At 35.3% G+C, this 17900-nt stretch overlaps 1 protein-coding gene across 2 annotated transcripts; it reads left to right on the top strand.

Annotated features, from left to right (window-relative positions):
• Positions 1-7645: 7645 nt before the first annotated feature.
• Or6c216 (olfactory receptor family 6 subfamily C member 216) lies at positions 7646-9380 on the top strand. Of its 2 annotated transcripts, XM_063263097.1 has the most exons (2): positions 7646-8533; positions 8757-9380. In XM_063263097.1, exons 1-2 carry the CDS (start codon positions 7652-7654, stop codon positions 8877-8879), a joined length of 1005 nt encoding a protein of 334 aa, XP_063119167.1. In that variant the 5' UTR covers positions 7646-7651; the 3' UTR covers positions 8880-9380. The 2 variants fall into 2 exon arrangements, with proteins under 2 accessions (XP_063119167.1, NP_001000067.1); NM_001000067.1 differs by lacking the exon at positions 8757-9380 and having other exon boundaries at positions 7652-8596.
• Positions 9381-17900: the final 8520 nt, after the last annotated feature.

Here is a 17900-nt window from a genome sequence, read left to right as displayed (position 1 = left end):
AATTTTCCTGAACAGAATACCAACGGTTTATGCTCTAAGATTGAGAATCAACAAATTTTACCTCAGAAAATTGCAAATATTCTATAAAGCAAAAGGACACTGTCCATTGTACAAAATGGCAACCAACATATTTGGAAAAACTATCTACCAATCCTATATCTGAAAGAGGTCTAATATCTAATACATACAAAGAACTCAAGAACTAGACTCTGGAGAAGCAAATAATACCATTAAAAATTGGGTACAAAGCTAAGCAATGAATTTTCACTGAAGAATATCAAATGGCCAAAAAAAACCTAAAGAAATATTCAACATCCTTAGTCATCAGGGAAATACAAATCAAAACAACCCTGAGAGCCACCTCAAAACTAGCCAGAATGACTAAGTTCCAAAACTCATTTGACAGCAGATACTGGCAAGGATGTGGAGAAATAGGAACACTCTTCCATTGTTGCTGGGATTGCACTCTGGAAATCAGTCTGGCAGTTCCTCAGAAAACAGCACATAGTGCTACCTGAGGATCAAACTTTACCATTCCTGGGCACCACAAACATTGTCCAACATATAAAAAGGACACTTGCTCCACTATGTTCATAGCAGCTTTATTTATAATAGCCAGAAGCTGGAATGTACCCAAATGTCCTTCAACAGAAGAATGGATACAGAAAATGTGGTACATTTGCACAATAGAATACTACACATCTATTAAAAACAATGATTGCGTGAAATTCTTAGGCAAATGGATAGAACTAGAAAATATCATCCTGCATGAGGTAATCCAGTCACAAAAGAACACACATTGTATGCTCTCACTGATGAGTGGATATTACCCTAAATGCTCAGAATACTCAAGAAACAATCCATACACCATATGAAGATCAAGAAGGAAGACCAAAATGTGGATGCTCCAGTCATTCTTAAAAGGGAGAACAAAATATTCATTGGAGGAAATATCGGGAGCAGAGACTAAAGGAATGGCCATCCAGAGACTTCCCCAACTGGGGATTCATCCCATATGTAGCCACCAAAGCCAGTCACTATTGCTCATGCAAAAAGTGCATTCTGCAAGGAGCCTGATATGGATGCTTCCTGATAGGCTCTGCCAAGAGCCTTACTGATACAGAAGAAGATGCTTGCAACTAATCATTGGAATTAGCATGGCGATCCGAATGGAAGAGTTAGAGAAAGGACCAAAAGAACTATAGGGGTTTGCAGCCTCATAGGAAGAACAAAAATATCAATCAACCAGACCTCCCGAGTTCCCAGGGACTAAACAAGTAAACAAGGGACGAACAAGTACACAGAGCAGCGACCATGGATCCAGCCTCACGTATAGCAAAATATGGCATTGTCTGGCATCAATAGGTCCTTGGTTCTTTGAAGACTCAATTCCACAGTGTAGGAGAATGCCAGACCATTGAGGTGGGTGGGTGGGTTGGAGTGTGAGCATCTTCATATAAGCATGTTGAGGGGGTTGGGGAATCGGAGAGGGGAGAAGGAGGTAACATTTGAAATGTAAATACATAAAATATTTAATAATAAAAGGAAAGAAAAAATAAAAACAAGAACATCATTAATTTTTCTGGCAAATGGATGAAACTAGAAAATACTATCCTTAGTGTGGTAAACCAGACCTAGTACATTGTGTAAAATATGTACACATTTATAAGTGGATAGTAGCCATAAAATACAGGGGGACCACAGTACAAAGAGCCAACTAATAAGGAGCATTCATGGGATAATTCTTGAATACTTCTCGGGAAGGAAATAAAATTGATTTGAAGGCAAATAAAAGGCAGAAATTGGGTCAGAAACTAGATTGGAAGGGAAGCAGAGAGAAGTTGGATGAGATATATGAAGAGCAGGGAGGAGGGAAAAAGAAATCACTGGTGGTGGGCATAGGGGCACGTCTCTAAGAGGTGCAAGACCTGGCATGTTGCTTAGGGGTGGGGATAGTCTCCAAGATGCTATTGGGTAAACTATAGTTGAGGCATTTAGTAGTGGGTGATATGGATCCTGATTTGGCCACTTCCTGTAGCCAGGCAGAACTCCCAGAAGAGAGATAGGGGCAGCAGCACACTCATAATATAATTGAACTAAGATGTGTTCTGCTTCTAAGATATGCAGCTACAAAGATAAATTGGATACTGAGAGATTGGACAACCAATGACCTGCCAAAATAAAGACCCATCACACAAGCAAGGACCTACCCCTAACACTGTTAATAATATTTTGCTATGTTTTCAGACAAGAGCCTCTGTGAGACATTCCACCCAGAAGCCAATGGAACCACATAAAGACTCACAGCCAAACATTAGAAGGAAGTAGTGGAGTCTTGTGGAAGAGTTGGGACGGGGCTTGAGAACCCAAAGTGAAAGTATGTCCCTAGAAAGACTAATGGGGTCAAATTACCTAGACACTTGTGGGCTCCCAGAGACTGAACCACCAACCAAAGTGTAATTATGGGCTGGAGCTAGGCCTCCTGCAAATATGTAGCAGAAGTATAACTTGGTCTTCCCTCAGGTCCCCCAACACCTGAAGGAGGGCTGTCCCTGAATCTGTTTTCTGCCTGTGGATCCTATTCCCCTAGCTGGACCACCTTGTCTGCTCTCAGTGCAGAAAAATGTGCCTAGTCCAGAAATGACTTGATGTGCTGGAAGGAAGGGACGATGACTCTTGCGTGTCACTCTTATCAGAGGAGGAGATGAGGTAATGAAGGAGGATTTGTGTTGGAGAGTACTGAGAGGAGAGAGCGTCTGATATTGGGTTGTAAATTGAATAAATAAATAAATTATTTAATTAAAATTTGGTGAACACCAAAACACTTGTCTCTCTCTTCACCTTATCTTTTACTTTTCATAACCACCTGAAATGCACATAGAATTTTGTAACTATAATTTCTAGTGTGGATATATCATAAGACTCAAATTTTACAGCAATCTATTATCAACACTCTTTTTTTAAAAAAAATTAGCAAAGTTTATTTAGGAGCCAAATGTAAGGGACTATGGAAAAAACCACAAATTCTGTTTGTCCTAAATGTAACACTCCAATATGGTAATAATTTCATGGTATTTTTCTAGAAACAGAACAAATAAAATCACAAATTTTGTTGCTTTTTTAAAATTGTAAGTTTCAGGCAAGCAGGCTGGATCAAAGCATAAAAATCCCTTTGGTAGGTTTCATATAGTAACTCCAGTGGAAGCATAGAGTTATATCTAATAGTCCCTAAAACAATGTTGAAATATTAAAAGCTGTTCATGTGTCTGAGTATATGAGAATGTACATGTTTGGTTAAAGTTTATTTTTATCAAAAGCACTCCTGTGGCATAGAATTTAACAGTCCCTTAGGAAATATGTTTATGATTCTCAGTTACCCTGAGAATTCATGCTATGAGAATTTCCTGTAGACACTAGAGAAAAAAGTCCTCCATAGTCTCATGAGATTGGTAATTTTCACATACGACTTATATCACATCCAGTGATATCTATAACACATGAAGTGCATGAAATTGTACAATTGAGAGTGATGTGGTAGACTTTCTTATAAATGTGAGATAAATTAATCAAATATATTTCTAACAGAACATTTATTAAGCATGTATTTTGTGGTAGAATGAAGTGCACTGCAGAAGGGAAGATCATCTGTGCTTTCTATTCAGAGGAATGATGACCTGTTTTGAAGAACAGAAGGACTGCTCAAATATGGGTAGAGAGCCTATTAGGAAATCTACTGAACAGTAAAATGGTTAGTGTTTTTACCATTTTTATTTGATTTGTGGATAATTGTGCAACATCAGTAGGCAATATAATCATGATGCGACACAAAAAGAAACTTTGAAGAAGCACTGTAAGAATTTATCAAATAAAGTGAAGATAAGTGTATTTATTAGCTCATATCATTGTATTCTGTAGAGACATTTTAAACCATGAAAATCCATGGTAAATGTTATTGTGGAGTCAGTGCAGGTCAGTGTCTTGGTGAATGGAATTATCTTACATGATGGTGTATTACCAGTGTTGTTATTTGGATGTCTTTGGTATATGGGAGCATCTGTAATATTTAATTGCCATATAACATGCAACTGGGAACTGGATATTTTTAAAAACATAGTTTTATGAATTGTCAGAAATGCCACATGCAGGAAATACAGACATTGTTTTTAAAGAAAACATTTTTGAACTATTACTGTCTGATTTACTCAGATTTATCTGGCTAGATTATATTTCAATTTTAATGGTATATTGCAACAACTTTTTAAGGAAAATACATTCTCCTTTCATACAATGCATCCCAACCACATATTACTCTCTCTCTCACTCTTACCTACTTTCTCCTCTATCTGTTCTTTCCTCAAATTTTCCTTCAGAAAACGATTTAGACTCCAAGAGCCAACAACCAAACAAGACAAAAAAAGATACAATAAGACAAGTAAAAAGCTCACATAAAGAGGTTGTAAAAGACAACCCAATAAAAGGAAAAGAGTCTTAAAAGCAGGCAGAAAATCTGAGATCCAACTGCCTCCCACTCCACAATTCCATTTGTTTGTATCAGTTATGATCTAAAATCTCCTGACATTGGGAAGACATCTCAATATTTTTTCCATTTTTTATTTTATGTGTTCTGCTTCCAAACAAAAACAACATATGCTGGCCTGACCACTCACTTTTCCTAGAGACTAGACCACCAACCAAAAAGTACACTTGGAGGGATTCATGGCTCCAGATAGATATGTAGCAGAGTATGGCCTTTCTCGACAATAATAAGAGGGAAGGCCTTTGGTCCTGGGAAGATTTGATGCCCCTGCATAGGGGGCATGCTGGAGCAGTAGAGTAGGAAAGTTTGAATGGGTGGGCACCCTCATAAAGGAAGAGTGGAGGGTGCATATGGGGTAGGGACTTAGTGGAGGGGTAACTGGAGAGTAGGGTATCATTTGTGATGTAAACGAATAGAAGAATAACCAATTTTAAAAAAAGTTTTAAAACGTTGAAATATTTCTTGTAATATCCTCAACAGAGAACACATGATCTTACATAGCATCAATTTTTTTTTTGGTTCTTTTTTTCGGAGCTGGGGACCAAACCCAGGGCCTTGCGCTTCCTAGGTAAGCGCTCTACCACTGAGCTAAATCCCCAGCCCCACATAGCATCAATTTAAATTTCAGTGTTGACTACTTTTTAAAATTTTAATGTAACCCATGAAGATTTTATATTTGGATGTTTTCTAAATCTTATTAGAATAAATGAGTAACTTGGCTTTAATTAAGAATACTTTTCTCAACCCTGTCCAAAGTCTTGATATAACCAAAATTTCAGATATATTAAGAGTCTGTGTTCTTTTAACTGCCTGTCTCAATATATTTTTTTATAATATTTTAGTTCTGTCTTGAATTTATTTTGTAATTTTTAAAGTTACTTGCCCCATGCAATGTATTTCTGGAAAATATTTATGAGTGCATTTTTGCATACATGGTTTTCAGGAAAAAAATTATTTTTATTAACTTCAAAGTGATCCGATATTGTTAAATTATCATTTTGTTAAAGGTGCCTGTGTTTTATTTCAGAAGTAGTCCCACCATCAACTGTGAGTTTGAAAGTTATACCTTAATCCTTTCCTTTAGGTCAGAGGTTCTCTACCTGTGGTTCATTTGACTCACAATCCTCTCCTAGAGTTGCCTAAAACCATAGGAAGTATCAGATACTTGTACTACAATTCATAACAGTAGCACAATTGCAGTTATGAAGTAACATCAGAAATAATTTTATGGTTGGAGGTCACCACAACATGAGGAGCTATATTAAAGTGTTGCAGCATCAGCAAGGTTGAGAACACTTGGTCTAGATTATGCTGACTTAAAATATATTAATATTCTAATTTGCAATTAAGAAATGAGCAAAGGCATAGGCATTCATAATGCAAACATGTTTTATTTTATTTTTTACTATATGGATTTTAATTTGCTTACTTATCCATAGTTTTTATATTTTAAATATTACTTGTGTCAATTCAACTCACTTAAAAATGCACTATTTATTATTGGGTTTCCTTGATGTTTATTTTCCTTTACTTTAAGTTTGCTTTTCCATAACATATCCCAAAGACACTTTATATTTCTGTATTTCTGTTTCTTTTTTGTTACCACATCACTAGACCCTACATGTCTTTTAGATCACTTCAATGTGAACAGGTACTTCTAGATATCTATGTTATCATTAAAGTTGATTGCAATAAAATATGTTCTGAAAGAAGTGATACCTCAGGAATGAACCATCATGGAAAGGGTTTAGAAGTTTTCAAAAGTATACAAAATAGAAATTTCATACAGCCCCCTGAAGCTACATGAAATTCATGATCATTAGCCACAAAAGAAATTATTTGCTGGAAATGAGGCTCTGTAGCACAGGAATTGCTTAGCATGTGCAAGGCTTGACTTCTATACCCATAACCAAGAAATAGAAAACAGGTGTCTGGTGTTTCAATATGTTACTCTTTGAATGAAGTAGCCAAACTTCAAATGTTTGTTATTTTTCTAGGTTTAATTTAAATATGTGGGACATACAAGCCAAATGGATCTTGTTGTAAATATGTGGTTGTGTTTATTTTATGCTTTCTAAAATTAAGAAGAAATTAATATATCATTTTGTTTTTTGTTGAGGTGTTTTAATTAGTTCTTTGAGAGTTTTGCAAGATGAATTGAGATTTGACTGTACACAGACTGCTCCCATCTCCTCTCAGATCAATTTATCCTTCCCCACATATCTTACTTTGTGTTCCTTGTATGCACATTCCTTTAATATATCAAGGCCTTTTGCACTGCCTATACATTTTAACTCTAACACACTGTCTGAAAATAATGTGCATTAGCTGTTATATATGTGTTTGCTAATTAGGCATAAACAAGGTAATAAATACTGATTATATTTTCATAATTAAATATTTATTGCTAATTTTAAAAGAAATCATTAAATATTGCGAGATGTAGATGATATGTTTACAACATATTCAACTTTTAGAAATGGTTTTGCATTTGCATCTAAAATAAAACATAACAGTATCACATATTAGACACAATTGTTTTTCATGACCCATCTTTTTTTCTACCTATTCAGTCAAGTTTTAAAATAGAAGTCAATAATAGAAAACTATGCATCTCCAGCAGTGCTTCTCACAGAAAATGTAACTAATTATTGGGAGTGTTTCTAGTTTTTCCAATTATTTTTGAAATACTACTGCATCCTGTTCACTATCGTCTTCTCTGTGCTGGTTACTCACCTGAACATATTATGGAGTTTCCACTCTTATAATGGTGATGTGTGGGAAATTTCCTTTTCTATTTCATGTACAATGCTATCCAATTGGAAAGGATTGGTAGTTATTCAACCATTGTGAATAACATAATTTGACAAGATCATTTTCCTCTTTCAAGTGCCAAATAATGAGATATTGATAAAATTAAGCAATGTTAAATATTAAAAATATACTTTAAAATGTATTTGGAAGACAATCACAGATGAAAAATCATAAAACTGTAAAGGATATTTCAAATGACAAACATATCTTCATTAACAGAACAGGAGGGTTGGAAAATATGTTTTGGTAGATGTGATATCATTTTTATATTTTCTATAGATTTTCAAGAGCAAACGAGAAATGAAGAACCAGTCAGGAGAGTTAGAGTTCATTTTGGTTGGACTGACAGATGACCCTCAGCTACAAATTCTGATTTTCCTATTTCTCTTTTTCAATTACATTTTGAGTATGATAGGGAACTTCATGATCATCCTCCTCACCCTATTGGATCCCCATCTTAAGACTCCTATGTATTTCTTCCTCCGGAATTTCTCCTTCATAGAAATTACATTCACCACAGTGTGCATTCCCAGGTTCCTGATAAACATTCTCTCAGGAGACAGAAGAATTTCCTACAATGATTGTGCAGCTCAATTGTTCTTTGTATTCTTACTAGGGACTACAGAGTTCTACCTGTTGGCTGCTATGTCCTATGATCGCTATGTTGCCATCTGCAGACCACTCCATTACCCCATCATTATGAATAGCAAAGTGTGCTACCTACTGGTCCTCAGCTCCTGGGTAACTGGATTCTTTATCATCTTCCCTCCTATGCTCTTGGGGCTCAAACTGGATTTCTGTACTTCGGGATCAATAGATCATTTTTTATGTGACCCTTCTCCTGTCCTTCAGCTGTCTTGTACAGACACACGTTTCATAGAACTAATGACTTTTGCCTTAGCTGTCATGACACTTGTCATTACCTTGATATTAGTGATTCTCTCCTACACACTCATCATCAAAACCATCCTAAAGTTCCCTTCAGCTCAACAAAGGAAAAAGGCTTTTTCCACCTGCTCCTCACACATGGTTGTTGTCTCCATTACATATGGGAGTTGTATCTTCATGTATGTGAAAACATCAGCAAAGGAGAGAGTGAGTTTAAATAAAGGTATAGCTGTGCTCAATACATCTGTGGCCCCATTGCTAAACCCTTTCATTTACACCCTGAGGAACCAGCAGGTAAAGGATGCCTTCAAACATATGCTTCATAGATTTTGTATGAAACAATTAAACAAAGTTTAGACATAAGCAACATGATGGTAAAACATTAATGTTAAAATAGATAGCAATTATCGAATGCATTGGCGGTGAGGTGAGAAAGTCTTCTTAAATCAGAATCTTAAATTCTATGAACACAGAAAATCTCTTCTCATATTTTTTAAACATAATTTGTTTTATACAGTGTTGCTCTCTTCAGACAAACCAGAAGTGGGTATCGGATCCCATTACAGATCGTTGTGAGCTACCATGTGATTGCTGGGATTTGAACTCTGGAACTCCGGAAAAGAGAGTTCTTAACTGCTGAGACATCTCTCCAGCCCTTCTTCTCATATTTTTTTTATATTTTGAAATTTTATTCAGCATTAATTTTCTATATTTAACAAATTAATTAACATATTTTATTTGTTGACATAGTAAGATACACGGATACAAAATAATATAATGTACAATGTAAAGTAATTGAGATTGTCAGAGCATGGTGAGACTTTGGGTATTTGGTTGATGAATGTAAAGTACCAGAAACATCACTTATAATGAAGTCTGTAAACTGAATAAATTAAATATGTAAGGGTTCTGTGGTGAGTTACATAAAAGATGTCAAATCATTACAATTCTGCTGTAAAGAAATCACTTGTAAAGTACCTTGACTGAGAATATGGAATTTTGTTAGGTAAATTAAATGATATTTGCTTAAAACAATTAAAGTTGGAGTTTGGTAGTCAACCAAGACAATTTTATTTATTATTCATTAATAAGCCGGTATGGAAAAATTTCTAACTATCAAATAAAAATCATACACCACAAAGTCCTAATTTGTTTGTATTATGTAGGCTTTCATAAATCAACTATTCATATATTAAAATAGTTCTGTAAAATTATTTTAAACCAATGCATTGGACCCATGCACACACCCATGTATAAGTAGAGGCCACCACAGTCAATTATTTCCTTTGCCTATTCACTGCGTGATATTATCTATTTCCAACTGGTAGATTTTGGTAACTATAAACTCATCTCACAATTCTCAACTATCATAGAAAAGAAAAAGAAGAGAGGTACTGTATGTTGTTTTGTTTTTGCAGCTGAATGTGTTTGAGTTTCCCATGCTTCTCCATGCATATGTTCTGATATTCATGGCCATTATGCCTTTTGTATATCCTGTTTTCTCTTTTTATCTTAACAGTTAGCCAATATCATTCCCTGTTCACCCAACCAACACGAATGAATAATCCTCAATGTGTGAGAACAAACCTCAGTTAATGAAAGACGTAGTCTTTCTTCTTGGCAAAATAGAAAAACTGAACACCTGCATATTTATAAGCAATTTCTAATAAACAGGTCTATTGAATATTGGGGATTCCATTCTCAAGGCAAGGAAGCTTACTAAAATTTCTCTGGTGAATAAGGTTAAAAATTTGAATAGGGCACATTCTACATTTTGTCACTCCATTTAGGTCCTACTTCAACTGAAAGTCAGTACTGACTTTTTTACATTGTGTACAACAGGTTCCAAGATTCAAATCCTTTTGAAGCAGAGTATAGGGAACCTATGAAAATTGCCGAAGTTTTAAAACATTAAAAATACATATTTACCCTTACATAAAGATGATAGGTGAGTTCAATACTCCCCTCTCACCATTTGACAGGCTATGTAGAGAAAAGCTACCTAGAAAAGTGCTGGAAATTAGTCTTGTCACAAATCATATGGACCTAATTAATATTTATAGAACATTTCACTTAAATACAGAAGGATACATCTTGTTCTCAGCAGTTAATAGAAATTTGCCCAAAATTGGTTACTGATGGGAGCCTGAGTAGAAACAGTTCTTTGAGAAAGACAGTGATGGGGTAAGGACTCAGCAGAGAGGTCAAAGTTCATTTATATATGGCAGTTCTTCTATCTATAACACTTTGCTATTTTAAGGCCAGAAACCCCTGGCTTCTGGTGGGTAACATATGCTGTTTAGCAGTGGGGTATCAGTAAAGTAATTAGCTCTATAGTATTTTATTGGGAGCCCCTATCTGATCTGTGGAGAGGCTTGGAGTTAGTTACCTATTTCTGTGCCAAGAAAAGAAAGTTATGCTCACAAAAAGAAAAAATGCTCTATTTATTTTGCATACACATATACATACATACATACATACATACATACATACATACATACTTACACACACATGCACACATACATACAAAGAAACACTCACAAACACAAACACACACATTTTTCTTGGGCCTTACCACTTATCTCATCAGTTCCACAGTGTTCATGCATACTTACATATACACTCCTATATTTACATATGTATAAATACATATGGTGGATGGAGCATAATCTCCCATGAGCAAGTGCCAATAAGCAAGTTTCAAAACAAAGAAAACTCATTCATTCTGGATGAAAAGAAAGCTCCAGTCTTTATTGCATAGGGGTAAAAGCTTCTACCTTTTTATTGTTGAAAGTTAGGGAAGCCACATCTCTTTATTGGTGAAAAATCTCATCCTCCTTGTCATTCTTACTTCTTAGACTTTCTTCTTACTTTCTTAGGAGAACAGATCACATAGATTTTTAAGCATCCTTACATTCCAAATGTTCATAGCAAATTTAAGACACTACTTCAAATAATTTATTGAATAAAATGTTAAAGCAGAAATGTTTACATGTGTTTCCATTAGGACTAGTATGCAATTATACATTTATTACCTATCTTCTAGTCACACAAGTTCATTATAAGTTTAAAGCAATAATGTAATGTTACAAGCTAGCACAGTTTTGTCATGAGGCCAATTATCTGCCTTGTGTATCATTAGTTTGAAGTTTTGTATAGATAAACCAGTCAGTATTTTATTTTCTGTTCTTTCACCTACAATAAACTTTCCATTCCCAGTTTATGACTCTTAGTTTCTATAAAGTAGTCTCACAGATAATCTAGAATGAATGTTGTCCCTTTGTGTGAATTTTTTCCAAGTCTGTTTTCTTATCTTAGTGGAATTAGCCTATGACATCTGAAGGTTTATAGAACTCTAATCATAGCTTTCATAATATAGACTGCTCAAAATTATTTATATAAGTTTAGAAATTATATAGAACCATTATTAGGATTAATGAAATCATCAAGCATTAGAACATGAAAGTACATCTTCACCGGTCTAGAGAAAATCTGCTCAATCAGGTGAAATAATGTCCAGGAATCAGCAGACTATGTAATAGTGACAGGAAAGACAAATCAACGAGAATAAATCCTGAGACGAGAGATTGGAAGTTTCTGTAATCAGAGCTTACCTATCACAGCCATTCAACATGGTGGGCCGTCTACAGCATTTCACTTGTTTTTCTTAGTATTTCCTAAATGGCTTCTGACAGATTACATAATTGGACATGCAGAAAAAATCCAAAGAGAGAAAATCGGAGAATTTACACTAAAATCACTTTCTGTTTTTGTAATGATGTTCAACCTTCACATAATTGGAAAAGGCAAGTAATATAATTCCCCAAAAGTACAGAGATAGCTGGGTTTGAGGTGATGGCTGTTCTTGTTTTGTCTTTTATTTGATTTTTTTATTAATTTATATCCTCACCTTACATCAGAATAACATCTTCCTCCCTCCTATGTTCCCAAACCCACCTGCCACCCATTACCCTCTCAACATTTTCTTAAGAAGGGAAATCCCACCTTGGGTACTACCTGGCCCTAGGACATCAAACAGGGTTAAGCATATCCTCTCATACTTAGGCCCTCCTAGTCAGTACAGCCAGATTTAGAGAATCCAATGGCAGGCAACAGAGTCAGAGACAGAGACAGCTCCTTCTTCAATTGTTAGGGGAACTTCAAGAAGATCTTGCTGTACATCTGTTACAAGTGTGTACAGGGGCAAGGTCCATCCCGAACAGGCTCTTTGTTTGGTAGTTCCATCTTTATGAAGCCTCATGGAAAGCTGAATCTGTAGGTCTTCTTGTGGTGCCCCTAACCCTTTTGGCTGGCCCAATCATATGCTCCACTGTTCACATAACTCCCAAAGCAGTATAAGATGGAACCTCAGAGTTCTTTTGATTTGCATTTACCTAATGATTAAGGACATTAAACATTTCTTTAAGTGATTCTTGGCCATTGGATATTCCTCAGTTGAGAATTCTCTGTTTATCTCTGTATGCTAATTTTTATTAAATGATTTTATTTCTTTAAATTGTAATTATTGCCTCCCTTCCCAGTTTCCCCTTCATGAGTTCTTTACCTCATCCCAACCCCTTTGTTTCTGAGGGGGTACTCTCCCACTCACCCCCACAGTCCCTGTGCCAGCATCCTCTTCCCTTGGGCATACAGAATTAGGTGCATTCTCTGTCACTGAGGAAAGACAAGGCAGTCCTCTGCTACATATGTGCCAGGGGGAATGGACCGGCCCATGTATGATCTTTGGTTGGTGGATTAACCTCTGGAAACTCTGAAGGATCTGGATTAGTTGACACTCTTATTCATCCTATGGGGCTGCAATCTCCTTCAGTTCCTTCAATCCTTGCCCTAACTCTTGCATATGTCTTCCTGACCTCAGTCCAATGATTGTCTATAAGTATCTGAATCTGTTTCAATTTGCTGCTGATAGAGTCTCTCATAGAGCAGGCATGTTAGGCTCCTGCCTGCAAGCACAACATGGCCATTTTAATTAATTAATTAATTAATTAATTAATTAATGTTTTTATTTTTCTGTTTTTGGTTTGTTGGTGTTTATTTCACTAAGCTCCTTATGTATTTTGGATATTTGCCATCTGGCAGATATAGATGAAGATCTTTGAGTAATGTTTATACTGTTTTGTTCAATTGACACTGTCCTTAGCCTTACAGAAGCATTTCAGGTTCATGAAGTCCCCTTAATTAATTGTTGACATTAGTGACTGAGCTATTGGTTCTCTGTTCAGAAAGTTGCCTCCTGTACCAATGGGTTCAGAATTATTTCCCACTTCCTCTTCCATGAGATTTAGTGTAACATTTTCTATGTTGAGGACTTTGATTCACCTAAACTTCAGTTTTATTTGCATAGTGAACCTAAATATGAATTGATTTGTCTTCTTCAACCTGCAGACATCCAATTATACCATCATCATTTTTGGAAGACACTTTCTGTTTCCCATTGTATGCTTTTGGCTTCTTTGTGAAAATCAAGTATTCACAGCTGGGTATGTTCATTTCTGTTTTTTTCTATTCTCTTCCATTGATCAGCCTGTCTTTTTGCTAATACCATGCAGGCTTTGTTTTATTTTCAGCAGCATTGTTATTATCATAAATATTTAGCAGTTCTCTATTACACACAATGAAATTAATCCAGTTATTCCAAATATTAAGCTATTCTTGTCTTTACCTGTTAATATTGAACAGTAAAATATTGACATTAAGGCAGATACCTACTGCCATGACATATGATACAATCACCAAGTGCATTAATAATTTCTCAAAAAGCATGGCCCTATATTTGAACCAGAAGTCAGGATCCGGATTAGTAGCAGGGATGGTGACTCTCTTGTATATCACTCACTGCTTATGTGCAGCATGATCCCTGTTGTTAAAAAGGAAATAATAAGGTAATAATGGACACTTTTGTGTGCCACTCAGAAATCTTGTGAAAATTAATACTCAAAAAGACTTCAGAGCTTAGTGAGAAAAGCACTTTGGAATAAAAATATCATAGAGTTATTCTTATTATTGTGAGCTAGAAAAATACTAGCAAGAAATAGTATAATTATTGTGGAACCTGAGTTAGTGTGCCTGTATATGAATATTGTTTCATGTTGATGATTTTTATTTTCCTGTCTGTCATTATAAAAATACTGCCGCTGGCTGAACTGTTAATGGAATGGTGAGAAAATCTAAGGTGAACTTTAAGCACTCGATTTTCATTTTGTTTCATCAAAAGAATCTATTTTACAATTGCTCTTTACTTTCAATAATCTGCAGCAAAATGATCTAATTTTAAATACATGCATTAAATGTACTTGCTTTTTTTTAATAGGTAAAAGCTGGTGGAAATTTAATTTAAGCACAATTCCTGGATGACAGATTTTAAGCAAATTGAAAGGGTTAGGGTACCATTTATAATGAAATAAAAATCCTTTCCTTCAGTGACTGGAGGAAATGAAGGATTGATCAATGCAATATCTTCTATGGGATTCCCTACAAGCCTTCTTTTTTATTTGGCTTAATGCATGCCACAATAATAAGATTTTACTACTATTGCTCTGTAATACAGCTTGAAATCATGGATGGTGATGCTTCCAGAAATACTTTGATTGTACAGGAATGATTTAGCTATCCTGGGTGTTTTTGGTTTTACTTATGAAGTTGAGAATTGATCTCTCAAGGTCTGAATTTGGTCAGAATTTAATTGAATCTGAAGATTTCTTGTGGGTGGGTGGACGTGGGAGCCTCCTCATGGAAGCGGGGGAAGTAGGAAGGGTAATGGGAGAGGGGAAAAAGTGATAACATTCAAAATGTAAATACATAAATATCCAAGAAAAATAAAATAAAAAAATCCAAACATCCCATTGCATTATCTCAGCAAGATAAATATTGCTTGGCAACAGTACCATAAACAATTTAATTTTGGAGAGAAAAGTGGCCATTTGTATTATGTTGATGCTACTCTCAATGTTCATGAAAGAATTCGATCTGTAATTCACCTTCATTTTTGACTCTTTGCATAGTTTAGATACCAGAGTGATTTGTTGTGGCTTCATAGAATAGGTTTATAATGTCACCTTCTGTTTCCATTTAATGGAATTAGCTCTTCTTTGAAAGTCTGATAGAATTCTGAGCTATAACCATCTGACTCTTATTTTTCTTTGTTTTATTTTTTTGATTTATTTGAACTTATGATTCCCTTAATGACTGTTTCTATTTCCATAGAGGTTATAGAATTGTTAATTGTTTGCCTGATCAACTTTAACTTTGTCAAGTGTTATTTATCTAGAAAAATCATCCATTTCATTCAGATATTCCCAATGTGTGGAATACAGGCTTTTGAAGTAAGACTCAAAGATTCTTTGAATCTTCTCAATGTATGTTGTTATGGTCCCTTTTCCTTTCTGATTTTAAAAAATACTGTTTCTCTTCCTTTTAGTTAGTTTGGTTGAGTCTTTGTCTGTCTTGTTGATTTTCTCAAAGTACCAGCTCTTGATTTCTTTGATTTTTTTTACATTGCTCTCCTTATTTCTAATTATTGCTTTCATTTTCAAATTTTATTATTTCCTGCCTTCTACTTTATTTATTGTTGCTTAGTACAATGGACTTTCCTGTTAGCATTTCTTTCATTGTGTTTCATGAGTTTGAGTATGATTAAAACTGTTTACGGTGAATTGTAGAAATAATTAATTTCTTTATTTCTTCTCTGACCTATTGATCATTCCATTAAGTAGAGAGTTGTCTGGTTTACGTGAGTTCACATGCTTACTGTTGTTTCTGTTTTTGTTGAGGTTCTGTTTTAGTCCACAGTAGTCTGATAAGATGCAAGGAGTTAATTCCATTCTCTATTATCTGTTGTGGCTTGCACTGTGATAGAATATATGATCAATTTTGGAGAAGGTTCCATGAGGTGCTCAGAAGAAGGTATAACCTTTTGTGTTAGGGTGAAACATTCTATAGATATCTGTTAGGTTTATTTGATTCGCAACTTTTGTTCTTTTCATTATTTGTGTGTTTAGTTTCTGTCTAGGAGACCTATTCATTTGTGAGAGTGGGTGTTGACATCTCCCACTATAAATGTGTGGAGTTTGGTGTATGATTTAATCTTTACTAAGGTGGTTTTGCAAGTGTTGATACTCTTGTCTTGGGGGCATAGATGTTCAGATTTGAAACATCATTTTAGTGTACTTTTAATTTTGATAAGTGTGAAGTGTCCTTTCCCATCTCCTTTGATTAGATTTGGTTAAAAGTCTAATGCTTTTTTCCTTTTTTTTTTTTTTTTTTCGGAGCTGAGGACTGAAGCCAGGGCCTTGTGTTTACTAGGCAAGCGCTCTACCACTGAGCTAAATCTCCAACCCCCAGCTTTTTTCTTGTGTTCATTTTCTTGGAAAACTTTTTCTTTCTTTTTTCTTTGCTTTCTTTCTTTCTTTTTCCTTTCTTTCTTTCTTTCTTTCTTTCTTTCTTTCTTTCTTTCTTTCTTTCTTTCTTTCTTTCTGGCTTGCCAATGCAGAGTTACAATCTATTATCATCATGGCAGGAAGTATGGCAGTATCCAGGCAGACATGATGCTGGAGGGTCCAAGATGTCTACATCTTGATCCAAAGGCAGCTATGAACAGATTGCCTCCTAGGCAGCTAGGAGCAGGGTGTCAAAGAGCACTCCCTCAGAGACACACTTTTTCAACAAGGCCAGATCTCCTAGCAGCACCAATCCCAATGGGCCAAGCACATTTAAATCACTACAATGACTAAGAGCCACATGATTTCTGGCACTAAATCAGGAAGAAAGTAATTGAAGTACAGACTAACAAGTAATAGATTCTGCCATAGACGTGCTAAAGGTTAAACTTGGATGTAGTTAAGCGAATTAGACTACAATGTTATATAATATCTGGCTCTTTTTATGGAATTGAGGCTGTGTACTTGCCTCATTCACAAGTTTGAAGGCCTAGACAATGGGTTTGATCTGTCTTTGAATGGAACCTGAGACATACAATGTAGACGAGGCCTGCCTTGAGCACAGTATGACCTGCCTTTGCTTTCTTAGTTCTACAATAAAAGGTAAACACAACACATTAAACTCTGTTTTCACCTAATATTTTCACTTTTAATATCCGCTTGAAATAATACAGAATTATGTAATCCAAATTTCAAATGTGATTATGCTGTTATATTTAAAGGGTAGAAAAATCTATTATCAACACTCTGAAAACAATGATTTAAGGAACTGAAAGGTGGTGTGCGCGCACGTATTTGTGTGTTATATATGTGTATATGTGTTTAGACATTTAGTTTTATAAAGGCATTCATGTATTATACAATTGACTAATCCCATAGGAAACCATGTACTTAGATCCTAGTTAAACTAGGAATTCCCTATTCTTGTGAGATTTTCCTGTAGGACACTAAGAAACAAAAACTCCATGGTCTCATTACACACTAAAATTATATATAACACTGTATGTCTCATTCAGCAAGGTTTTTAAAACTTGAACAGCTTTACATTGTAGACTACAGGATGATAGGATGGTTATTTGTGCTTTGCATTTAGAAGGATGATGATATGTTTTGAAGTGCAGAGAACCTGCTCAAATATGGGAAGAAACTCTACTACAAAATCTGCTGAACATTAAAAGGGTTGGTGCTTTTACCATTTATATTTG

This window comes from Rattus norvegicus, chromosome 7 (assembly GCF_036323735.1).
Source record: "Rattus norvegicus strain BN/NHsdMcwi chromosome 7, GRCr8, whole genome shotgun sequence".
Classification (NCBI taxonomy): domain Eukaryota; kingdom Metazoa; phylum Chordata; class Mammalia; order Rodentia; family Muridae; genus Rattus; species Rattus norvegicus.
Note: the sequence above shows the minus strand (reverse complement) of the source record. Positions and strands in the feature narration are given on the sequence as shown.

Excerpts from the sequence above, each read along its gene's own strand:
- Or6c216 (XM_063263097.1), top strand. The coding sequence starts at position 7,652 with ATGAAGAACCAGTCAGGAGAGTTAGAGTTCATTTTGGTTGGACTGACA. Across the intron at positions 8,534-8,756 it reads ACACCCTGAGGAACCAGCAG|TGTTGCTCTCTTCAGACAAA; the intron begins GTAAAGGATGCC and ends TGTTTTATACAG.